This window comes from Leptonotus elevatus, chromosome 12, assembly GCF_054856555.1.
Source record: "Leptonotus elevatus isolate MCC_2025b chromosome 12, RoL_Lele_1.0, whole genome shotgun sequence".
Taxonomy (NCBI): domain Eukaryota; kingdom Metazoa; phylum Chordata; class Actinopteri; order Syngnathiformes; family Syngnathidae; genus Leptonotus; species Leptonotus elevatus.
In genome coordinates this window covers 18995596-19020319 of record NC_141250.1, presented here as the reverse complement: position 1 = coordinate 19020319, position 24724 = coordinate 18995596, and the positions used below count along the sequence as shown (strand labels likewise).

At 40.1% G+C, this 24724-nt stretch overlaps 2 protein-coding genes across 3 annotated transcripts in view; both read left to right on the top strand.

The window, feature by feature from the left end:
- Positions 1-1462: 1462 nt before the first annotated feature.
- LOC147164892 (unconventional myosin-X-like) lies at positions 1463-24673 on the top strand. The gene is made up of 8 exons (XM_086091272.1): positions 1463-1730; positions 14479-14577; positions 21060-21218; positions 22484-22671; positions 22763-22897; positions 24242-24379; positions 24477-24497; positions 24613-24673. The coding sequence occupies exons 1-8, from the start codon at positions 1710-1712 to the stop codon at positions 24671-24673; spliced, it is 822 nt and encodes a 273-aa protein (XP_085947398.1). The 5' UTR covers positions 1463-1709.
- Positions 24594-24724, top strand: part of myo10l3 (myosin X, like 3) — a 43799-nt gene continuing 43668 nt past the window's right edge. For both annotated transcript variants that reach the window (XM_086091103.1, XM_086091102.1), the window contains exon 1: positions 24594-24697. The gene's annotated coding sequence lies outside the window, so the exon portion shown is untranslated. The remainder of the gene's footprint in view (positions 24698-24724) is intronic.

Genomic DNA, 24724 nt, shown 5'->3' with positions numbered 1-24724 from the left:
TGAAGAAAAAGCACCACAATATATGTCCCGCCCCTTTTATCATCTCGTCGCTTTGATCGCGGTTATCATCTGACGGTGCACACAAACAACGAGCGACTGTCCTAGCGACCTCACAGACATGACGCTCAGCTGACTAACTCAGCATAAGTATGCAAGTTGACAACTCAAGTGTGTCTACACACCATCATGTGAGAAAATCGGAGTTATCTGATCATTTTAGCCACACTCGTAGTTTGGGAAGTTATCAGTTGCATTTGTTTGGCGAAACCAGTTAATGGTTTACTACATCTCAACTTCTCAAATGTTACTTATTACTTTTCACCCTTCTTGGACAAAACAAAAATCATCCTGTGTGATTTTTTACTCTTTATACTGCGTCAGTCATTGTCAATTTCTACAATTTAACATGGTTAGCCCAGAGTCTGTAGTTTTGATATATATATATTTTAAGATTTCACATTTTTAGTTACAGAAAATAAATTTTTAGAATCTGCAGAATCAAATAATAGTAATACAATTTTTATTTATTTATAAATAATTATTTATAGATACTAATATGTCATTTACACTCACTGGAGAGACCAGACATACAATACATTTTATCTGTAATTTACTTTATGTTGGTCATGTTCATGTTGTTTAAATGAATGGGGATTTTTTTTTAAGCTGTTTTTAATTTAAACCCTTTTTAAAGTGAGATCCAGTAGCATAAGTCAAGGAGATAAGAACATTTGAATTTGTTGTTACTTACAGAAGAAAGGCACAATTTGCTCAGTATGTATATATATATTTTAAAAAACAACAACATTATTATTATTATTATTATTATTTAATATTCAAATTAGCTTGATTAAACAATAAATATTTTTTAATTAGATTATGCTGGGGAATATGTTATTAGCAATTATTTACCTTTTCATTGTTAAGAGCTAGTCATAGTCTGATCTTATTATTCATTTTTAATAGGGTCATTGTACATTGAATCTTGCTAAGCCTGTTAACCTTTGCATCACAAATGTTGGAGTTGATTATTCTAAATTCCAATTTAATTAAATGTAGTTGGAAAATATGCATTCATGCATATCTTCCAGACTTTAGGGACACACCCTGTGATACTATGCAAACAAGAATTAAAAAGCCTTTTGCCTTTGGTTAGCATCTTCTTTACTGTCAGATAATGAAAACTTGACATCAATTTGTACGCCTTTTGACCTCCTTTCTTCCATTTTGGAGACACACAAAACAACCTCCTGCCTTTGTTCCTCTCCCAAATAAAGAGGGGAAGCACGCACACACCCTTGACTTCCATCTTCATTCAACACAAGGCGATCGAGTTTAACTTGAACCATCTCGGCTTCCGTACTCTCCTCCTCCTCGCAGCTTCGCCCCGCCTTTGCCCCGCCCTTCGCATAATTTGCCGGCTCCCAAATGAATGGCACAGCACACATACATACATACACACACACGATACGTACACACACATACACAAACACAAAACAACAGTAGTAGCATAACGTTCTCCTGCGGGACAAAAAAAACACTGGAAGTTATCCGAACCGAGCCGGACATGTCTCGTTTGTGACCCAGAAGCTTACCAGCCAGCGGGAGGATAGGTGGAAATTTGAAATGGAGTAAGGTTTTCCTCACCTCATCGACTGTGGTCCCCTCAAGTCAGACTACAAAGGGACGTCAGGTCGGACCTCGTCAACATGGATACATTCTTCTTGGAGGTAAAGTCGCTTATTTCTCTACCTATTTTAAGTTTGACCTTTCAGGTTTAAAAGTCATTTTTGACTCTTTGTTGTATTAGTTTCGTCCACGTGCGCTGACAGTTAGACAACAACAAAAATCCTCATTCATGTTCCCATCTAACAACATTTTTGAAAAACTCACTATTTGGTTCATATCTTATGTTTGTGTATTTTTATATTTTCATGTTTTCAAGAAAAACTGCTATTCATTTCGTCCAGTTCAACCATCAGCAGCATATAGGGGTTTGCCATGAACCTCACAGTTCTGAGGTCGAGGGTCCGAATCCAGGCTTTTCCATTGTGGAGTTTGCTTGTTCTCCATGTGCTTGTGTGGCTTTTCTTCATATCCCTCCTCTGGCTTTATACAGTTTCACGTTCATAGATGAAGAATCTAAATTGCAGTTGTGAGTGGTTGATGATGAATATGTGCCCCGCGACTGGCTGGTGACCAGTTTAGGGCGTACCCAAAAGTCAGGTGGGATAGGCTCCAGCACAACAATGACGCTAATGTGGAAAAGTGGTGCGAAAAAATAGCTAAGAAAGCAAGGAGATTTGTGTTTGGGTGGATTATTTCTTTGTTGTACCAATGCTGCTTGGCACTATGTCGTATAAAAGCTTGTTTATTTCTCTTGAAATGGTGCCACATTCGTAAGCAGCATACATTTGTGGGATGAGCAACAGAGCTGAGTATGTCGGTTCCGTCTATGAATCTGCCAAATCTCTGCCTATGGCAATTTATTTTTGCGGTTGCTACTGACTCTTGTCTTAAGCTTTTGGCAGCACCGGTGAGGTCAGTAGGTGTCTTGAGTATCTTAGTGGCTCAAGAACAAACTCAGCCATACGATAAAGAAAATGTTTCATATTAATATTAAATATTAATTTACGATCAAGAAAAAGTTTGATATGAATATGTCCATAAGTTGTCAGAGGAATTAGCTTGATGATGTCATTTCTGCTGAGTCTTTTTAGCTCACTATTTTTCTCATCCTCTATGGCTGAAATGGTTCTAGTAACATTTTTTTTTTAAGGTTGATGCAGATTCATCGGCCGAATAATTAAATAAAGAAAAACAGAAATTCTTCTTTTGGTCACTTAAAACTTCCAACTTATTACATGCAAAACATTTGACTGTTTTACAGTTTTGTCCTTCAGTCGAACTTTACGACAGAAAGAAATCGGCTGATTAAAAAAAAAAAGGATTTTTTTCCGGGTGAGGGGTTGTTTGAATGTCATAATATCATTATGTTGTAATTAGGGGTGTGCCAAAAAAATTGATTCTCATAAGAATCCCGATTCTCATTTAGTATGATTCAGAATCAATATTTCAATTATTTTATACTGTCTTGCCCTTGTTTGTGTGTGCCTTTATTGGGAGCACTGTTCATGTTGTACACAATTTGGCCACTTAGGGGCAGTGTGGTTCCGCTCGTTCTGATACACTGTTAAGTTGTAGCCACATTAGAGTAGAAGGAAAAAGTCACGATCAAGTTATTCCAATAAAAGTTTTTTTTTTTTTTTTGCAGTGTAGGATGTTAAGATGCTTCTCTGTATACATTCCTGAAGCGTTTTGTATGAATAGTCGTTCTTTTGAGTGATAAAAGTGCCACGAGTAGCGCGCTAATTAGCATTAGCGAGTCAGACTGGAATCGACAATCGATTCTGAATCGAATCGCAGGCTAAAAAAAAAATCGGAATCGAATCGTGAGACAGTCAAAGATTCCCAGCCCTAGTTGTAATAAAGAAAACAAAAAAAAATCAACTGCTTTTAAACATAGAGCAAATATCGTTCAATTACATTGGCCGTCCGATTTATCGGTTGGGACCTAGTTTTAATGATAACAAAATCCAAATATTTTTTTTATTACTATCGCTACAATTTCATTTTGTCTCAGGACAACAATTATTTTTAAAAAAATCATCCACTTCTGTCTTCTACTTGATATGCATCCAAGGGCAACAACATGCCACAACAATCCCCTTCAATTGTGCTCCGATAATCCCATTACAAACAAGCGGAGCCGCATGACAATGTCAATGCACTTCTTCATGTGTGTCACTTTTGGGTTGAAGCTTGTTTCCCTCTTTATTTAGTAGTCCCAAGCAGTTTGTGAGTGCAGGCCGGATGTGTCATCTGCACAGACGCACCGAACTGTCGTATAGACTTGATGGGTCACAACGATCTGACTCACGCATACGCAAGCAGTGACGGGACTGGGATGCGACTCTTAGTATTTCTTTAATTTGGATTTTTTTAAAATGTACTTTCATCAGGAGTTAACAGGGACCGATGCTTTTACAGTATTTTTTGTTTGTCTGCCATATTTACGTTACATTTACAAATACTGTGTCTTCCGAGTGGATTGCAGTGAGTCAACCTGGCATAAATCTGAGGCCTGATTCATGGCCGTGATTCAAGATTGCTTGCCAAAGCAAGAGTGCGTTGATCGATCGATTGATTGATTGATTGATTGAAGTTGGCTTCAGGTTCGATTTAAACTTTAAACCATTCTGTCCATCCGCACTGCCCGGAGTCCACACCCGGTCCACCCTCCCGTGTCTTGTCAGTGCTTTTTAACCTCTGACTGATGATATACTGGGGGCGCGGATTTGCGTCTCTCGCCCCTCCGCGGAGGAAACAGAGCCTTTATGGCCTTTGTGAAGCATCCTGTCGAGCCGCTACGTTCAATTCTAAACTTGGCAATTCAAGGCCTTTAAAGTGGCAGCTGCCTCGCACTGTGAAGTCAAACCAAGTCCTTTCCACCACCGTAAACGCCCTCCGAGGAGACCCCCTCGCATTACAGTCCAGATTCCTTCCCCCTCGAAGGTATTCTGACCAGACGGAATCCCGGAGTCTCTACCCCCCCCCCCCCGACTCTTGAAATTCCCAGCCGTGCCGGCATGTCATCCCGTGCCGCGCAGAAGTGCCACGGCTTTAGCGCTTTAGGTTACCGCGCGCATTCTTCCCACCCCTCGAACACGCAGCCCAGTCCCGCTTTTTCAAGCTCGAGCCATGCCGATTAACATGCTTCGGAAGGGTTCTGTTGTGAAAATGGGTAACTTAACGCGCTTGTCATTTCCTCCAGCTGTTGAAGCCATCTGAGATCACCGCGTCTCCACCTCCAGCCACACCGAGGGTAGATTTAGCGAGGAAGGAAGTGAGGCGAGGATGTGAGGAAGGAAGGAAAGAAGAAAAAAATGTCATTAAAAAAAAAAAAATGCTGTTGTGTTTTAGGTTGTAATCAAGACTTGCAAAATGGTCTCACTTGAAAAATTGGAAATACTGTAATGTTATTTAGGTATCAACTATACAGCTAAACACAGGGAAGTAGTAATACGGAAAGTTTTCCCACGGTTTTAGTAGTTTTAGCACAATTTTATCACTTTTCAGTGACCTTTTACAAAATGTCCTTGACCAAACATATGAAGCAACTGAAAACCAAGCAATGAATCAAACAATTGATGCTGCTTTTTAGCCTGCCTTGCTCATGTTTGCATTTCCGGCATCTGTGACCTGACCCGCCCGTTTTATCAGCGAAGCCGGCCAGTGCAGTGATAACCTCCCGCTGACACGCCGCTGTCGGTGTTCGCGTCCGTATCATCAACCTGACTCTCCTATAATTAAAGTTGCGGTGTTTGTAACAATAGAGGAGAGAAGATCATTGATCCCGTTTATTAGTTTGTGATGATGGATAGGCCGTAAACGTGCCGAGTGATGCTTCAGTATCGCCATAATGGCCAATGTTAAAATACGGACAGTTGGCTTTTGTGTGCGGCAAAAAAATGAGGCGGAGCTTATCGTAAAACGCTTTCACTTGATTGTAATAACATTTGGGGAAAGAATGGACTCAAATAAGTATTCCATTGAAATGCTATTACACTGAAAAGCTGAATATCAAAATACATTTATAAAATCAAAGAGGTCTTAAAGATAAAAGCAAATGAGTTAAATATTCAACTGTATTTAGGCTGTGATAGTTTCGCATACAACGATACGTACCACACTTTGACCATCACTTTTAGTAGTATGTTAGAAAACTGCATTTAAAAAGGAAAACAATGTAAAAAAAACAAACAAATCAAATAAAATGTGTCAATACTTGTTTGGGTGTCATTATGTAATTTTCTACCAAACCAAAACTTAATGGCAGTGTTCTGTCTCCAGACATTGGGGACAAAAAGAGGCCCATCCCAAATAGGCTTAAAGCACAATCAATATCCATTCATTGATTTGTTTTCAGTGACTTATCCTCTTTAGTCAAGTCAAGTGTGAGCTGATTTAAGGCAAGGGGGGAGGGCTACACTCTGCTCGGACTGGGCACAAAAAAGAAGAAAAAAAAGCAAGGAAACTAAATTTAAAAATGTTCCTACAGAGTGTATTTGAAGAGGCTCACATCATGACCAAAAGCCCTAATTATCCAGTGGGAAACATTTGAGGTTGTAATTTTGCCACAGTGATGTCACAATTTCAAATCCCCTTACTGCTTTGCTAGCTTTGCTAGCTTTCTGATTAGTCATTCCTCCTCCAATGCCCTTATGAAGGGTTTGAGTTCATCGCGCTGCAGCCGTGTCTTTTAACGCCCATCTTTCCTCTCTGAGTGTGTCTCACAGGTCGATTGTGTCATTCTCTGAATGATAAGCCGCTTCAATGTCGTTGTGCAACATTCACCTCGTTTTCCATCCGCAAGATACCCGTTCAGCCGTTCTCGGTTTGAATCATAGTTGAATGTATTTTATTAAGGGGGAAAATATGTTTGCGATGATATTCTGTCGGGGCGTGCCATAAGAATCGCGATTCTCATTTAGTATGATTCAGAATCGATTTTAAATGTCCCAAAATCGATTTTATTTAAATTATTTTATACTGTCTTGCCTTTGTCTGTGTGTGCCTTTATTTGGAGCGCTGTTCATGTTGTACCCGATTTGGCCACTTAGGAGCAGTGTGGTTCCGCTCGTTCTGATACACTGTTAAGTTGTAGCCACAGTAGAGAGTAGAAGGAAAAAGTCACGATCAAGTTATACAATAAAAGTTGTTTTTTTGCAGTGTGGAGACGATCTTTTGAGTGATAAAAGTGCCACGAGTAATTAATTAGCATTAGCGAGTCAGACTGGAGTAGATCATTACAATTCCTTGCACATCTATAGATTAAAGCAAAAATCATTGTTAATCAAATCATTTTGGAAATAAAATAAAACAAAATCGGTATGAATCGAAATCGAATCGCAGGCCCAAAAATCGGAATTGAATCGTGAGACATTCAAAGATTCCCACCCCTAATATTCAGGTATTTTATCGATTTCCCCCTATGTTTATATATGGCTTTAATAAGCAGTGTGAAAGGGGATATGTAGTCCTTGTTTTCTAGAACCAGAGGTTGATTCCCAAAACCAGACCAGTCCTTTGCGCTTGGCTACCAACAAAGGATGGATTTTTGCTAGATTTGCATGCTGTGTGTTTATCCGGGATGCTTAGCCAGAGAAAATTAAAGTCGTTGTTTACAACGGCCTCGCCTGGCACACTAAACGACTCTTGGCCTTGACCTTGGCCGCCCTCGCCCGACCGACTCTATGAGCTAGTAATAAGAGTCTAGCTTAAATCCCTTCTCGCGCTGCAGCTTAATAATAGCTAGCCTGTGATTACTGCTGTCAGCCCAGATGCCGACTTTCCCTTCGGCGAAACTATTATGGAATATGTTGCGTCTCATCAGTCTTGTCTGTGCTTTTCATTTTCCAGCGATTGTAACTTAAACAGATTACAGCGACAACTGGGGGCTGAAGTTAAGGGTACAACACGGCTCTGCGCTAACTTTTCCCTGGTAGCTCTGGTGCGACCAACCTTTTCAGACACAGGGTTTGGGTTTTTAGGTCTTTGCACACCACTGAAACCCCAGAAGTAATGAATTTGCTTCCAGTGAAGTTATGAGTGGAGGTCAAAAGTAATGTCACTGGACCCAAAGGCTCCACTGACCCGTCATTCGCACCAACCACAATTGGCAAGCCTCAGATCACAGTCTCCCACAGTCCGACTCCCCTGTCCCCTGTCTTGAACTCAAACGCATTCCAGGGATATCTCCGGTCTTCCTGCTGTGTGACCCCACCGCTACCCGCAAGTGAGCTCAGACGGGATTGAAGGCGACAGACAGGAGGAGGGACAGCAGTCACCGCTGCGGAGATTGCTGTCTAATCAAGCATGGGGTGATCACTGCAGTTTCCCATCTGCTGTCATCAGCACTTTTTCATGTCTTTGTCTTCAATGATACGTTAGCCCCTCAATAGTGGGGTTTCCATCTAATTGTGCCGGGAAAAAAATGTAAGCGAATTTACTGAAAATGCGCAAAACGGACACGCGACTTATGCCTGTTTCCATCTGTTTTTTCTTTTGCGAGTATTGAGAGGGGACTCCGCCGCTGTAGGTGGCGGTATACACCATAGAGATGTGATCCACCAATAATTTAAAAGAAGAAGAAAAAGACTAGGAAGCGACTGCGCCGTGCGATGACGTCGTATGAGTCTGCTTTTGTAATTCTTGATCAACCGTAGCGTTTCTTTGCTGTTTTCCATCTAAAATTGCATTAATATTTGCTGCTTTAATTAATTCCAAAAATATTTATTTTTCGCCGCCCCCCCCAAACATACCTTAGTTTATCGCCTGTCATTGCTTTGTGACGTGTATCCAGTCTTGTCAGCGGTTATTCGCAAAACCTGTTTCCATAGCCCAAATTTTCATTTTCCTTTTTTTCGATACGCTTTCTCAAAGCGTAAAAACTTTCTTGCGAATTTTGGGCCCTTTTTCAAATTTCTAGCGTTTCAATTCAGTTTTTATTTTCGCATTACTTAAAAATTCAAATAAAAATGGGTGGATGGAAACCCCATTAATGGCATTTTGCTTTGTTTGTTAGCATATCATTAAACCAAATGGACTTGCAAAGCAAATCTTCAGCATGTTGTTAAAACAAAAGCTGTCATATAAACTAATAACTACAGCCAGAATATTTGGCGATTTTACAGCAGTTTGTCCTTGAGTATTTGTTCAACTTTGCAACAGAGAGTGAAATGGGCAAAAATCCTTTTTTTAATGTCATTATCTTGATTTTATGTTCTAATGTATTAATGTGGAAAAAAAATATTGTAAAAAAATGAGTTGATTTCAAGTGAACTAATATTGACCCCAAAACATAGCGTCTCTACAATAAGCCAAACCCTTTTGTCCATTGACTTCAAATTTCATATTCTTCAACAGACTTTAAATGACATAGTAGGGTAGTGGAGGGACCCCTTAACCACTTGGACACGCCCGTGCGGATGATCTTATGTGCACGGGGCTATTGACAAATCAGCAGGTACTTGCCAGATTGTTCTTATTAGTTGTTTCACAAATATGTTGATTCAAATCACTTAGAAGCAGAACAAACTGGGGTCTATGTATGAACGTTATGTAGACTATCATTCTGCCTTAAGGCCTCGGCAGGGGGTTGCAGACAGCTTGATGATGAACAACAACCAACCCCCACCCCTGAACCCCCCCCTTCACGAGACTGAGGGAAGCCCTGTTCCCCACGGGCTCCTCCTCCTCCTCCATTAGCTAATTTCTGATCAGCTGCCTCCTCCATCATCTTTAATTCACGTCTTCCCGCGCAGATGCTGGAGGTTGCTTTTAATCATCTGATTTGTGCCCTTGGTCAAGCAGCCTGCCCTCTGCCCACCCTTAAGCCACGCTAGAAACAAAGACAAAGACTTTCCTTTCTTTTCTTTGGTCCTTCCTCGGGTCTCCTGACGGCGGTGTTCGGTTTAGGTGAACGGTATGTTTTTTTTTTAATAGGTTTTTGGTGAACTAATGAATACACACACGCACGCACGCACATACACATACTCACCCACATACAAAAAAGAAAAAGAAAAAAAAAGCAATGATGATGACATTACAGAATGAACAATACTGAGCTCTTTAAAAAAAAGAAGAAAAAAAACAAGAAGAAAAAAAACAAGAAACAAAGACAGCCTGATTTATTCTGCGTAATTTTTGTCGTCGCTAACTGAATTAAAATGCCATGAATCTGCTCCAGCCCTACTAAATGTGTATTAAAGAAAATGATTAATAATTCAAATAAAATAAAAATATTATAATATATATAAATAGATATTATATATAAAAAATATTTAAAAATTAAGTACAAATAATTAATTAATAAAATTATAATTACTTCAATGCAAAGAAAATGATCACAGTGTCGGTTGCATAAAAACAGAAAACAACACGTAAAGAAATAAACTGGTTTTATAAAGTATAACTAATGTATGTACTGTATTATTTGTGTGTTGGCAGTGTGTAGGAATGGGTACCTTTCACATTTTAAACATGTGGTACAGATTCCGGTAGTACTTGTATATCAATACAGATATCTGTATTTAACGGTACCAGTTTTCGCTACTTTTGTGCATGAGTTTGTGGAAATGAATGTTGATTTATTTCAAAATAAAATCTCAACATTTACATTTATTTTTGCCTCACAAGTTTAAAACCAATGAGCAAAAGAGGAAAAAGTCAAATTAAACAACAGTATATCATTTTACGTCTAATAATAAATAATTCTAACAGTGGCTTGAAGAGTTTATAAGAGCTTAAGTGTTGAATATCCCATTTCAGGTGGAGTCCAGCGAACATTCTCATTGTATTGTGATTGGGATGAGTGACGCCAGAGTATAATCTGTTACTTCCGGAATGTGTTGATCCATTTGTGGGGAAAGTAAAGCTCTCAACCCCATCTGGACGATTTTGGGCCTGGAAGACCTGGAAGGACCTTTTGCCCAGATTCCCATTCCAGCCAAACTCGGCCTACATGTTTAATCTCACCTCTGTGTGTGTTACACTCACTCAGCATTCCGCAGATTTGAGTGAAATCCTTGAATTTGGCTTGAGTTCCTACTTGCAGAACAAGCGACAAAACATTGCATTGTTTTAAACGTTTTTTTTTAAATGAAGTCGACAGGCAATCCTTACTAAAATGATTTGTTATTATGAAAGATCGAAAACGTGACTTGTTGTCTAGAAGGCATTTCAGGGAAAACAAATATGCTTTTGTTTCAGCCCTACTGCCAGGGTTTTTGTTAGTCACATGTCAGAATGCTGTAAAGAAAGGAATCTTATCCCAGTATCTTGCGGGAACTGTCCCATTGGCTTTTTAATGGACACTCGTGCAATAACCAATTTTCATTTTCTGAATGATGTAAAGTAAGGCAACTTATCCTGTTGTCTTTGTGGATGTAGCCCATTGAGAATTGTCCCGCTGGCTTTTTAATGGACACTCATGCAAGAAACAATTTGCTCTTTGACCCTTTTAGAGGCCGGCCTAATGTCCTAGACTGCACATCTGTCCGCTTGTCTTCTTTCTTCCAAGTGGTCACTTTAATGAGCCTCTGCATCTCTATTGTTATGTGAATGCCGCCATGTTTCATTATTTGAGGCGATGGGGTGGGGTCTGGTCCTTCGTCTTCGCTGTGGAGTCAACGTATACAGTAACTCGGATCGATTGTTTGATACCTCACTGTTATCCACACGCTATGTCAACATAAGAAGGCAGACGTCTCGGTTGACTTAAAATGTGACAGACAGAAATATTAACAATGTGGAAAAAGTATCACACCGAAACATTAAATGTTAGCATTTTCAGGCTAACATGCCAAACTGTACCTTTTTATTCAGTTTTAGTTGAAAACTTTGCATTTACACGGCATCTATTATGGTTATTTTCACTCGGTCGTATTTGAAGCAAGCGACACTCCAAGAAACCCGCGGATCATCTTGCGTTTCCTGGTTGAGTTGCTTTTATTAGCTTTCTTTCTTTGTCATGACTTTTTGATCCGATCGCTCGATGCTGCCCGCAATCGTGTCCGCAGCACCTTGTCCTGTGTAAGCGCTAAAACATTTAAGGCTTATTCATTAGCACTCTCCGGATCCCTTGTTATCGTAGAAGCTACAGAAACTAAATCCTTTGGTTCTGGGATCGCATCTTTTAGGCTTCACTGGCTTGGAACATTCTCGTCAACCAGTTCTGTCCCAGCAGTGCTCTACGTGCCTTGTGACATGCGGCATGAGGAATTTAAAAGCATATTCCAACATCTGTTCGCCAGAAACAGAGGTTCGGATTCACACCCCACTTGATCGCAATGATGAGTGTGCAAGAAGTGGCCAACGTTGTTTAAGGGTCAGAATGGGTCAGCTGGGCCACACCAGGTGATTTAAGTTGGAGGGGTGGGGTTGTTTTGACATGTGCCCATTGTGGCCCAGCTGGCCTTTGTTTGGGGATATTTCCGCCTGGTTAACTTCCGAGCTTCTCAGTCAGTCAGCGGTGGCCGCCTTTTGTCCTGACTTCGTGACAAGACGCTTTATGAAGGCAGCGACGTGCGGGAGGAGTTTTGAAAGAACCATCTGTCGCCGAGACGGCGTCAGACTGTTTTTTTTATCACAAACTTATCGGCTATAAAGAAAGAAATGCATCTGGACAAATACGGCTTGGGTTTCATAGTCACTCCTGTGGCACAGCGCACGTAGGTCCTTGAACACATCATGATACAGTACATAGGCTACTGTAAATCATTGTCTCTCTTTAACTCTTTGACCGCCATAAACGTTATAAAACGTTTAGTAAAAACCTACGGAAGGGCGCCGAGGACGTTAAAAGAAAATAACCATGGTATGGTTCTGTTAAGGTTAACAAATTTCGTTCCCCACCACTAGGACAACATCGTATTCAGTGCACCCCGACGAAGACGTACAGAAAAATGAGACGGTTCAAGTTCGATATTTTGAAATGTGTAAAGAACTGAATCGCAGTTGGTGGAAGTTGGCTGGTTGGTATCTGCCCCCATCACACTCAAATTTGGAATCTAAAATGGCCTTCTTCTTTTTTTTTTATCCGGTTGCCAATGTTCAGAGTAAAAATTGGTCATATGGGTCAAAGTGAGAAAGGTTTGGGAAACCCTGCCAAAGGCTATGCTTTCTTATCAGTGCCTCAATGGTTACCTATCCATAATCCATCATCATCAAGTTGTCCCGAAGCAAAAACCCGGTCGTTTGTTAATGACCAAATTATGCACGGTCAAAGGTCATGTCAGGCTATACTATTGTTTTGTCAGAATTCCTGCTGACTGCGCTGTTTTTGGTCCAACTCCACACCCTAATGAAATATCTACACTTCACAATCTATGACCGATATCCGGTGATTTTGACAGCTCCATGTCAAGCCGCAAGAAGCCTATTGACCTTTGAAAATAGCCTGTCCAAAATGCTCTCGTAAAAATTGCTTGTCTGTCCGCAGCGACGACCAACAATATTTGGCTTGAAACCCCGCAGGCCCTGTGATTTCCAGTTACATCAGAGCACCTGATTGTCTGTGGAATTAATCTTAATAATCTGGACCTCAGGGTGAAGCGGCTTTTCCATGAGTAGGCCAAACATGCCGAGCCGGTGCCAGGCAGAGACGGGCTGTCATATTCCCTCAATAAAATTGTTAATGCATCGGCACGTGCTGTAGTTTATGTAATAGTTGTTTCTGCCTTTTTGCACACAATGAGGAGAGAGACATCGGACTTGTGCACCCGTTCAACCCCCCCCCCCCCCCCCGTCTCGCTCAGCCTCCTCTTCCTAATTTACACAACCCGTCAAGCTTTTGTCCCTGGTGGTTTGCGAGAACCTCTTTTTAGCTGTGCACCATTAGTCGACAGAAGAGAGTTGAATGGTGATGGAAGCAGCTTTGGAGTTGATGTTTTGTCGAAGAAATAGAGACCAACTATTTCTGTAGAGTACATTTAAAGTATCTAAACCAATTACTATGTGTTGTAAAAAGCCTGATGTAATATGTTTTCCTCCATGGATTAGTGTTGTGCGCACGTGGCCGCTCCTTTTAAATAGTTAATGAGGATTGATGTCTAAAAGTGGTGACCTTGTCTTGTATTAGGTTTCCAAGTGGAATCCATGCCTATTGATCAGTTCAGTTTTATGCCCTGTTGGACACAATTCCCTTTTGTTCCATGTTGTTTCCTGCTCCTTTTTGAGCTGATGAACAGTCTTCAGGTGGCTCATCGGTGACGATGATGAATCACCCTGAATTCTTCTCCGGACTTCCAATGTATTGGGATAAAATGCACATTTGTTTGTTTATGCGGCCATATCACAAGCCATTGTCTTGTAATCACTTTAACATGCTTGCCAGGTCTATAAATGCATCTTCCTTTGCTGTGAGGAAATGACAAGCATACTTCTTGATTCCTGTTATTGCGCTTGGTGATCGCATTGTTAATTCACATGTCTGGGAAGGCCAGGAACTTAACATTGATGTTTATACTAACGCTACACTGCTAGAGCTGTAATCCGATCTGAATCCATGTTCGGAAAAAAAAAAATTCCCGCTTATGTGGAAAGTTGTTGAAAATTACAATGCTAATGCCAAGTAGGCCTGAAGTGATTAATCGAATAACCGGAATAATTAAGTTACCCCAAAAAGTCAAAGCAAAATCTCTGGCCCCTGTGCAAGTGGACTGTAATAGTTGAAAATGAAACTCCTCCTGCCCCAAAGTTGAATGCACTTTCCCAGACATTTCTGTCATTGTCATGTAGGCAACTTTTTGCTACTGTACAAAAACGTTACAAAACAATTTAATACTCAGCCAGTGTTTTTGCAATGAGCCTTGATTAAAAATGCTAACGCTGTGGGGTTTAATAACAATGTTGCAGGGCTCCCGTGTGTGGCTGAGGCATAAAGAACAACTCCTCCCCGCCACCGTCAGCTCCTGTGATGACACGTCGCTGGTCCTCACCACTGACTATGGGAAGGTAAGAGGTCACTCATCTCTGGCAATTGGATCAGTCTGCAAGTTGACAAATGTTTTTTACTTTTTATTTATTATTATTATTCGGAGTGCCTGTTCTCACTCTTGCTTGAACAGTTCTTTGTCAGCAGTGAACCAAACGTTGTACTGTATATTTAAATACCAAAATATTTTACTTAAACCGTATAATTTCGTCTAAATAAAGTTTGCTAGCTTAATGCTAGAATATAATGTTGAAACAGCATAGACAGGCTAACGGGAATTATCATTCATGTTACTGTAAGTATAAACCTTCCAAAACTGCTTACTTGCGTTGACCCACGGAACGTAAGCTAACGCCTTCAATCGTTAACATGTATTTAGGAAGCGGGGGTGCATGCAGGAAGTTCACGTACGCGTGTTTCAATTGCGCGTGCTCTGTGGTCAACGCCTTTTGTAAGCCTGTGGAGAATGAGCTTATCTGTTTTTGCCGTCGCATGGACGTCTGTGTCTGGAGGAAATCCTGCTCCCCGTGGTCGGAAATGGAGAGAGTGTTGTGATGATGGACATGTGAGAAATGAAAAAGAAACAAAACGAGTGTTGGTGTGCGTTCGCTCCCTTAACCAGTCTTTGTTGTCTAGTGACCTACAGGTTTTTTGGGCAGCGAGGAGGAAGTAACTCAACGGGCATCAAGGACTATATGTGGCCGCGGGATTAAGACATTAGCAACATTTCCACATTCAGTCTTTATAAAAACAAATTTCAAAGAGAGTATTCACTGTGTTTTGGAACATAATGGAGGAATGTGGATGAGAAGAAATAGGGGAATAAAGGCGCCTTCGCGTTCCGATTTTTGTATAGAAACTTTCCTTCTCAAGCCGAACCTGGAAGTTTTGTTCAAACTCTTGGATAAATATGCTCCAGAATGGTGTCACACACTTAAAGCTACACTAAGCAACTTGTAGTTTATTTTGATTATGGACAAAAGCGGTAATGTTATGCCTGAAGGAAGAAGCCGTTTTTGAGCTCACACCAGTCAAATTGACTTCTATCTTTGTAACGAATGGGGAAAGGGGGAAGTGACGTATTCCATAAATCAGTCAGCACATTTGTAGTTTTTTTGTGGCAGTGTTCCTGCCATCCGCCTCAAAGTTGTTTAGTGCCAGTAAAAATGATACAAACCTCGCCAGGCCATGGCTAAGGTACCATTCAACTTGTTTCAAGTGGATTATTCATCAGAAGAGATATGAACATATTTTATTAAGGTTGAAAAGTTCCTTAGTGCTACTTTAACTCACCAAAAAGCCAAAGTTTAAATCCTTGTTTCATAGAAAAATCACGTTTTCTGATTTGGAAAATGTATGAATGGGGGATTTTCTTTTTTGCGCATTACTTTAAAAGTATCAAGTAGAACAGCAGGAATGTGACAGTAGGTTTGTTATTTAAACCTCTCATTTGAGCTCAATACATGTCCGTCAGAGGTTCTGTTTTGGGATCCGCTATTTTTACACGCAGGTGCCATGTCAGTCACCGCTTGTTTTGGTAAATGTATCCTGGCAGCCTCCCCCTCCCTCAGGGCGGTGATATACCATTACCAGTCGGTTCAGTGGTGCTGCTTGGTGTCCAAAGTGCTCATCTTGCAGCCTCCTGAGGGAAGCTTGTCTGGGCTTTAACAGCCTGACTTGGCTGCTGTCTCATTAACCAGCACATCAGCATTTGTCATTGTCTTAGAACCTGAACGAGAGGGATGAGGTGAGAGTACACAAAAAGCAAAGAGGTCTTGTGGTAAGTGTGTGTGTGTGTGTGTGTGTGTGTGTGTGTGTGTGTGTGTGTGTGTGTGTGTGTGTGTGTGTGTGTGTGTGTGTGTGTGTGTGTGTGTGTGTGTGTGTGTGTGTGTGTGTGTGTGTGTGTGTTTTATTGTGGGCAGATGGCACCAGCTGGATTAACAGTGTGTCTGTTATTTTGAGAGGGGTGCACACAAAGAGATGCAGGAAGTGGTCTTGATACCTGATGTCAACCCAATAGTAGCATTTTAGCCAAAAGGTTATAGCTTGAAAGTTTTGTTGTCGTTTATTTTGTTGGGGGTATACCATTTTTTTTTTAATAGAATAGAAATTGTACTGTCATTGTCATGATAACGCCAATTATACCCCCCCCCCCAACATTTTGTTGTTGTAGCATATCATAGTGATAAAAATGCAAAGATGTGCAAACTTTGTAATACAGTCTAGTAACAGTAATGTTTCAGCAGCATTCCGAGGCAAGATAGGAGAAAGAGTTTGAGGAGTGCAACAATGTAATATCCACGTCACAAAACAAGAATTGCCTACTTTAAAGTTTTGTTAAAAAAAGGCCATAATGCCAGAATTGGGAAGCACCTACAGTGAATTGAGTCGAATTTTCTAGTGCCATCAAGGTTATGATGATGATGATGATGATGATGATGATTAATCTTATTGAAAAAAGAGACCCCAGAGAATAACAATGAAGGACAAAACATTTAGTACAGCCGTGTTTTGTGCTAGCATTTTCTGTTTGCCGACAATGTGGAGAGCAAATGTTACTGTGTGTATCTACTACAATAATGAGTGCTGTTTTTCTTATGGGGGGGGGGGGGGGGTGCATAAAATATCAAGGCACCACTGCAAAAAAAAATTAAAAAAAATAATAATAATGTCTTCCTACTATTGTAAAGTGTTGCATAACCATACATGAGCTATTTTTGTATATCATAAATACCAATTTATTTTGTATCATAAATGTTTTAACAAGTATATAAGAAGTACACCGCTCTTATGTTAAAAAACAACAAAAACACAATCATCTGCCAAATTGTGGCAAAACTTTGGAAATATGCAGTGTGATTACTGCCTGGCAGGCGAGTCGCTTCACATCAAGATTGAACACTTCTTACTTTACTTAGTATGTTCCAAAAGTGTAAGTAAATTCCTTGCCAAATTATGCACACTGAAACTCTTTAAACTCTTTAAACTCTTTCCTCTACTTCAAGCAGTGTAACAAAAAAAAGCTTCTTCCCAAGTATTGTAGTGCAAACATTCACGTCTCATTCAGAGGTTTAAAATAGGTCACTCGACGGCCCCTCATTTTTATGCGTGATTGGAGCCTTTATGCGAGATAGCAATGCTCGATGGATCGATTATCTATGCCGGCTGCATTTGTTTAAATGCTTGCAAATATTAGCTGTTATGCAACATAAAGCTTCCGTGTAGCTCCCAACATCTTTTTTCATCATTTTAACACAAAACACGTCACGCTACACACATCTGTCCAAAAGAGGAGATGATTTTGTTGCCTTGCCTCGAGTACCCGCTGTGCACTGTGACATCCAGTGAGGGTGACCCCACCTCTTCTCTTGAATATTCAGCAGAGCCGCCTGGCTGAACAAAGCAGCAAAAAGCAAGGGTGTGGTTTCACGGAGCAGCAAACAAAAGAAGGGTTTCCTTTGGGAAGCCATTTGAGCATTTATTGCATATATTTTATATCTAGTTTATGGTCCATGTCTTCTTTTTTTTCCACCATTAAAAAAATTCAAGATATTTGTACGAATAGAATTACTGTTACTTAGTAGTAATGTGTTTCCACTAACGCCTTCTACGACTGTACGACATTTCTGCACACTAGAAGAAGAAATTTAACATAATTCTCACCATGCATGTTACCACCTGAACTCTCCGTTCACGCTACTTTTGGTCAATCTTCTTTTCAGTTCTCTTCCCCAAATGACTGGAACACTGCAAAAAAAAAAAAAAAAGAAGATAAAACGCACCTCATTCATTCCAATATCATAGTTTTACGAAGTTAGTGAGGTCTAATGTTATAACCCTTATAGAGTAATTATTCCAGACCAAATGAATCCTCGATACAGAAATATCCTATTTAAATACAACCAAGGTGTGTTTTCATAGCTAAAAAATGTAAATTTATCTTACAATATGCATCAATAATGACCAATTATATACATACAACTGTTGCTTTCTGTAGGCGTAAAAAGCAGGACTGAAGAGGATTTGACACTGAGCTGAAATACTTCCTGTTTTCATTCTTCTTCCTTTAAATTCACAGTGACAAAGACTATAGTGTGCCTCTGCTGCCATCTAGTAGTTGACAGTGGAATTACACGCAAAGTAAGGATTACTGTATTATATTATTATATGCAAAAACATGCTCAAACAACTTGCCATAAAGCCGTTTGAACATTGGCAGCTATCGAGTCCTCCTCTAATCACACCTCACACGTGTGTTTGGTCATCATTGTATCACTCATCTTGTCAACACTAATGAAGCTGCAAACTGGTGTCAAACAGATCTAACAATCTAAGAGGGTCTACAGAGTCTCTGAAGGCAGTGAATTATTGGCAGGGAATGATCCGGGACCAAAGCAGAATGGTTGAAATGGAGGAGGGTGAAACCTTAACTCCTGCTGGGTTTTCTGCGACGGTCTTAGATGTTTTAGGAAAAACTCCCTAAGGCTTCCCAAAGTCTTCACTGTGAAATCCGAACACGGCTTTGTTCACTGGAGATCCACAACAAAGGCCACTTGATATCTAGTCAAAATGATTGAGTGTATATGGAATATCTGAAAATGCATATGAATAGGCATTCCTCATATTGGATTTGTTTTGAAAGCGAAACCTAATAATATCCTCTCGCAGTTGTTTGTTATCAAGGATTTATTTGTGCTTTTTTTTTTTTTTGCTCACCCCATACAAAATGTAAGAATGTAAAGAATTTCATTGCTTGTGAGAAGTGGACGATGTTTCCTTCATGTTCAGTCCATTTTTCCAGGCACTGATACTGTAATAGCATCAGTCAGACAAAGTAAGTGATCTCACTTGATGCTAAATGACTCACGTGGTACGAGCTCTTAGACTGATTTGTCAGTTTGGTACAGAGGAAGAAAAAGGGTTAAATATTTACACTCGGCTGCCTGTAAATCTACCGGAGGGATGACATCATCACACGTGCTGCTTTTCTCCCCCGAGGTCGTTGTCCTGAAAATCTTAACTGCTGCAGATGACCGTTTTGTTATTGTGCTTTTGCCGACGCCCATTCTCCAGTAACATTCGGCATAGAATTACTCAACCACTGGCAATGGGATAACATATTACACATTCAAGTCAATATGTAATACTGTGGTTTGCAAACTCTCCACACCTAGTACCACGTTTAAAAAAATCCTTATCTCTCAAACTAGCAGGCCAAGTGTTCATCAGAACAGGACAGAGGTTTTATTTCTAAGAGTGGATTTAATGCAATAGTAAGCCACTGAACATCAACACTGTGCTTAAATATAGAAAAGTAAAAACAATTGTTAGCCTACTGAAATAATATCCATCTATCCGTCCATTTTCTTAACCGCTTGTCCTCACAAGCCTATCCCAGCTGGCTTTGGGCAGCCCCTGAACTGGTTGTACTGAAATAATCATTTAGCTAAATTTAAAGTAGCACTAAGGAACTTTTCAACTTTAGTAAAATATTATAATAACTCTTCTGATGAAACATCGACTTAAAACAAGTTGAATGGTACCTTTGCCATGGCCTGAGGGGGTCTGTATCATTTTTACTGGCACTAAACAACTTTGAGGAGGATGGTAGGAAGACTGCCACATAAAAAAACGACAAATGTACTTCACTTCCCCCTTTCCCCATTGGTTACAAAGTCGGAATTTAACGGAACAATTTTATTGCTGTATGATTTTTTCTTTGATTTTTTTAGAAACAAAAATACTATCCAGTGCTATTTTCTTCGGGCTACAACATTATTATTTTTTGTGGTGTTTTATGAAGGTCTGGAATGGATGATTGGAGGCTACAGATACAGATTTCTCTGTGGACAAATTGATGTCCAGCACATAAACAAAGCAGAGTAGTAATCTCTCATTTGATTTTGCCATGACCCATTAGTATCAGAATTTATTTCCTCTCCAAGGACCACCATAAAGCTTATACACAATCTGCCACACAGCAGATTCTTTGAGCCGCCCATCAGGTAGCAGCACTGCATCGTGTCTGTCTGTGATGACTCCGCAATCTTCTAATCTAAAGCCAAGAAGTCTGCTCCCTGCTGGTATGTAACGGAATACACCAGAGGATCTTGCGGTAATGCCTTGGGGGGGGTGAGGGGTGGGGGTCTAAACAACTCCCGCCTCTTCAAGTCCAGTACAGTGCTATTTCTCTTGATAAAAACATGTAGCATGAATGCTATGTTGTGCTGGAACAGATGAAGGAATTTCCATTCATTTCAATTGGTATAGTCACGGAACGGCTCAAACACTGTAATCTCATTAGATTGTGCAGACAGCACGATGAGTTAGTGGTTAGCATTTCTGCCCCACAGTTGACAGATTCTAAGGTGGAATCTTTGTTTGCTTGTTCTTCTTATGCGTGCATGAGTTTTTTTTTTTTTTCCTGGTGCTCAATCTCTCTAATAACAGTTGCAGATAGATCACCATTCACCATCTGCGATCTGGTTATCTGGGATTCCAGGTGATCTACCTGCAGAAGGCGGAGCTAAGCAAGGACACGGCGTACCTGATGCACCCCAGCAGCATCCACGGAGTGGAGGACATGTCCACACTGGCAGAGCTGCACGAAGCCGCCATCATGCACAACCTCTTTCTGCGCTACCAGCGAGACAACATCTATGTAAGGGACTTTGTTGGAACACGTACAGTAGGCCCCATTGTCGACCCGCCCACTCCCCCCCCCCCGGTTGTTGTCTAGACGCAGTGGCGGGACCTCCATTTGGTTTCGGCACCTTCCGTGGAGAGTTACCTGGGTTAATCCCACCTCTATCACGTCTCAGTTATAGAAAGTTCCAAACGATACAAAAGCACAAGTTCACAGCTGTGCCACGAGATAATCATAAATAAATAAACAATAAATTACGGAGAAAAAAAAGATAAAGTACATCCTACTCACCAAAGATGCTAATTGTTAAATGTAATCATGTGCATAGCTGAACAGCTGTGTTCTGATAAACCAATCAAAGGATGGAAAAGCTAGAATTTCAACTTTTGACTGTGAGTGAAGCAACAGTCCCATTGTTGATATCGTTAAAGTTACGTAGAGCAGCACTAATTTCTGAAGGCCATGGGCAAATCATATTGACATGGTCACTCATAGAGATTGAAATCTGATTGGACTAACAACAAAAAAACAACAACCCTGAGAATCTACAAAGACAGACAGAAAAAGTTGTTTTTTTTAGCAAGTACATTGGTATGTTTTTATTGATATGGCAATGATCAATTTAAAATGACTTAATGAAATGTAGGTCAATACGACACAACATAAAAGCACAGGGATTCCCAACACTAAAAAAACAAACATTTTAACAATGATGATAAGATTACTGGAATACCGTATTTCCTCAAATAGTGATGTTTATTTATGCAACTGCTTCGGGATCTATTTGAAAGGGATTCTTTATTCATACAAATGGTTCTATATGGGGAAAGATAGAGAATTATTACTTTACTTCCATCTTACAATTGGAATACACATTAGCCGTTTCTATTTCGGTATCCTTTCATTATTGGTGTCTTATCAATATTGCAGTGCAGTTGAAGGTGGAAGTAAAGCTTCTCGGCATAAAGTTTCTGCACATAAGACAAATAAAGTTGACTGCATTTTGAGCCCTACTTTCAGAATGGAGCCTTTTAAGCCTCTTTTAACACATCAATCAAAAAAAAACTGTATGTTATGTGTGCAGTATCCTGGAATGATGACCTTACAAATACAATCTGCTAGGGACTTTTACCCTAAAAAAATTAGAGCATGTCAACACCTAATCTACTATAATAAGATCCAGAACAAAATGTGTACCTAAAAATCTGTTATTAAGCATTGTCACTGCGAGAGACGTATGAATTTGTCTCATCCCTGTGTCTTTTCATTCACCCACTTAGACCAACATAGGTTCGATCCTGGCAGCTGTAAATCCCTACAAGCAGATTGCCGGCCTGTACGACGGCGCCGCCGTGGATTTATATAGCAAGCACCAGATGGGGGAGCTGCCCCCTCATATATTTGCCATCGCCAACGAGTGCTACCGCTGCCTGTGGAAGAGAAACGACAGCCAGTGTGTGCTCATTAGGTAATGACTGAGTGACACAGCGCTGCTTATTCATCAACTACTTCCACTCCGAGCTAAGTGTTGCTAATGCATCCGACATGAATGTTGTCAGCGGGGAGAGCGGTGCCGGGAAGACGGAGAGCACCAAGTTGCTGCTCAAGTTCCTCTCGGTGATGAGCCAGAACTCGGCGGGTACGCCTGCATCAGAGAGGACCACCAGGGTGGAGCAGGCACTCATCCAAAGCAGGTGTAGTGGAATTCGAAATTGCTACGGTTGCAAAAAGAAGTGGGGACAATTTTTGGTGAATAACCCCTGGAAGTTTAATGTAAGCATTTTGGGAAATATTGCACACTGGAAGCTGTATGTATTGTAGTTAATAGGAATTTAGGCTAATTTAATGGCATACAGCAAACGCCCCTCCATCGTGGGTCCCAGGTTCGCGATCCTGCAATTTTGCAGCCCCCCCAAGTATAACTATTTTTCCATTGTTAATTTTGGGTGTAATTCCTCTGTTGGCCACGAGATAGAGGCACACTATATTGTTTTACAACGTAAATTTGAAAGTAGACACACAGGAAGTTTGCTATTCAATGTTAAATCCTCTTTAATCCTGGTTTTTACGTCTACAGAACGTGTTGGCTGTTTATATACATACATCTTTGGGCATGATTATTACGATAATCACAGATGGATTAGATTAGCAGTATACTGCAACCCTGACCAATATGTTTGTCTTGTTTATTATTATTATTATTATTATTATTATTTGTATTATTTTTAGGGGTGTCAATTAATCGCATGACTTCAATAGTTAACTCACAATTAATCGCTATTTTAATATCTGTTCTAAATGTACAATAAAAAAAATCACATTTTTCATACTCTTGTTAACATAAAAGTGGAAAAATGTTAAACTAATAGAAATATGGCTGCATCCTTTAGTCATTGATACAGTAATTTCCTAATAATTCATAAAGTTAAAATTAAAAATATGTACTGTACTGTAAATGTATAAGAGTGGGATATTGATTTGTGTTGAGGTCATTTTTCTGCCACTAGATGGCATAATTGCATTTGTAAGACATTGGTGACAGCTGTCTGCATTTTTCATTTCATTTTAAGAGCTATCTAATCTTTAACATGAAGTAACTCTGCACATTTTTTAAATTGTAAAATACAACTTGACCCCAGTCTCCACAAATATATGCATTATTATTACATTTATTACTGCTAAATTTTGACATGGACGTGTCTGCTGTGTTGCGACTGGAATTTCCTCAGTACAGACTTTCCAAGTGAGGGGTCATCATTAATCGCACGTTAAAGGAACACAAAATGGACACACAAATTTTGACACACCTAATTATTTTTAAAAGTTTATTTGAAGACCTTTAAAAAAAAAAAAGTGGTTAATGCTATAAAAACATGCCCAGGGAGTCATTAAACAGGGTGTTTCTATATTGCGGTTTTGTAACCTTTGCAAAGGAGGAGCCTTTTATTAGATATTTTCATATGTAAAAATATATTCTTGTAATACATTCAGAATCCTCCACTTGCACAAGTAAAGTTTACTGCGGTTTATCCTGTCAGTCCCATCATGGAGGCGTTTGGGAATGCTAAGACGGTGTACAACAACAACTCAAGTCGCTTCGGAAAGTTCATCCAGCTTCACTTCTCCCAGAATGGAAACATCCAGGGAGGCTGCATCATTGATTGTATCCTTGAACGGTGTATTTATGCACTTATATTATTATTATAATTCTGTATATGTTGCGTATCCCTTTAGAAGAGACATGTTTGTTTTGTTATTCTTCTTGACCTTCAGCCATCAGATTTACTGGAAAAGGTAGGCCTGCGTTGTGAGCTTCCTCAGGAGCTACTAGGAATGCAGGAAATAACATAACTGAAAATAATTTTTTTTTTGTAAACATTATTCTCGTCATCTGCTCGCTCCTCTCAAGAACCGAGTGGTGCGTCAAAATCCGGGAGAACGAAACTACCACATCTTCTACGCTCTGTTAGCAGGGGCCGACAAAGACCACAGAGGTGGGGGCTTTTTGCACTTTGAAAGGA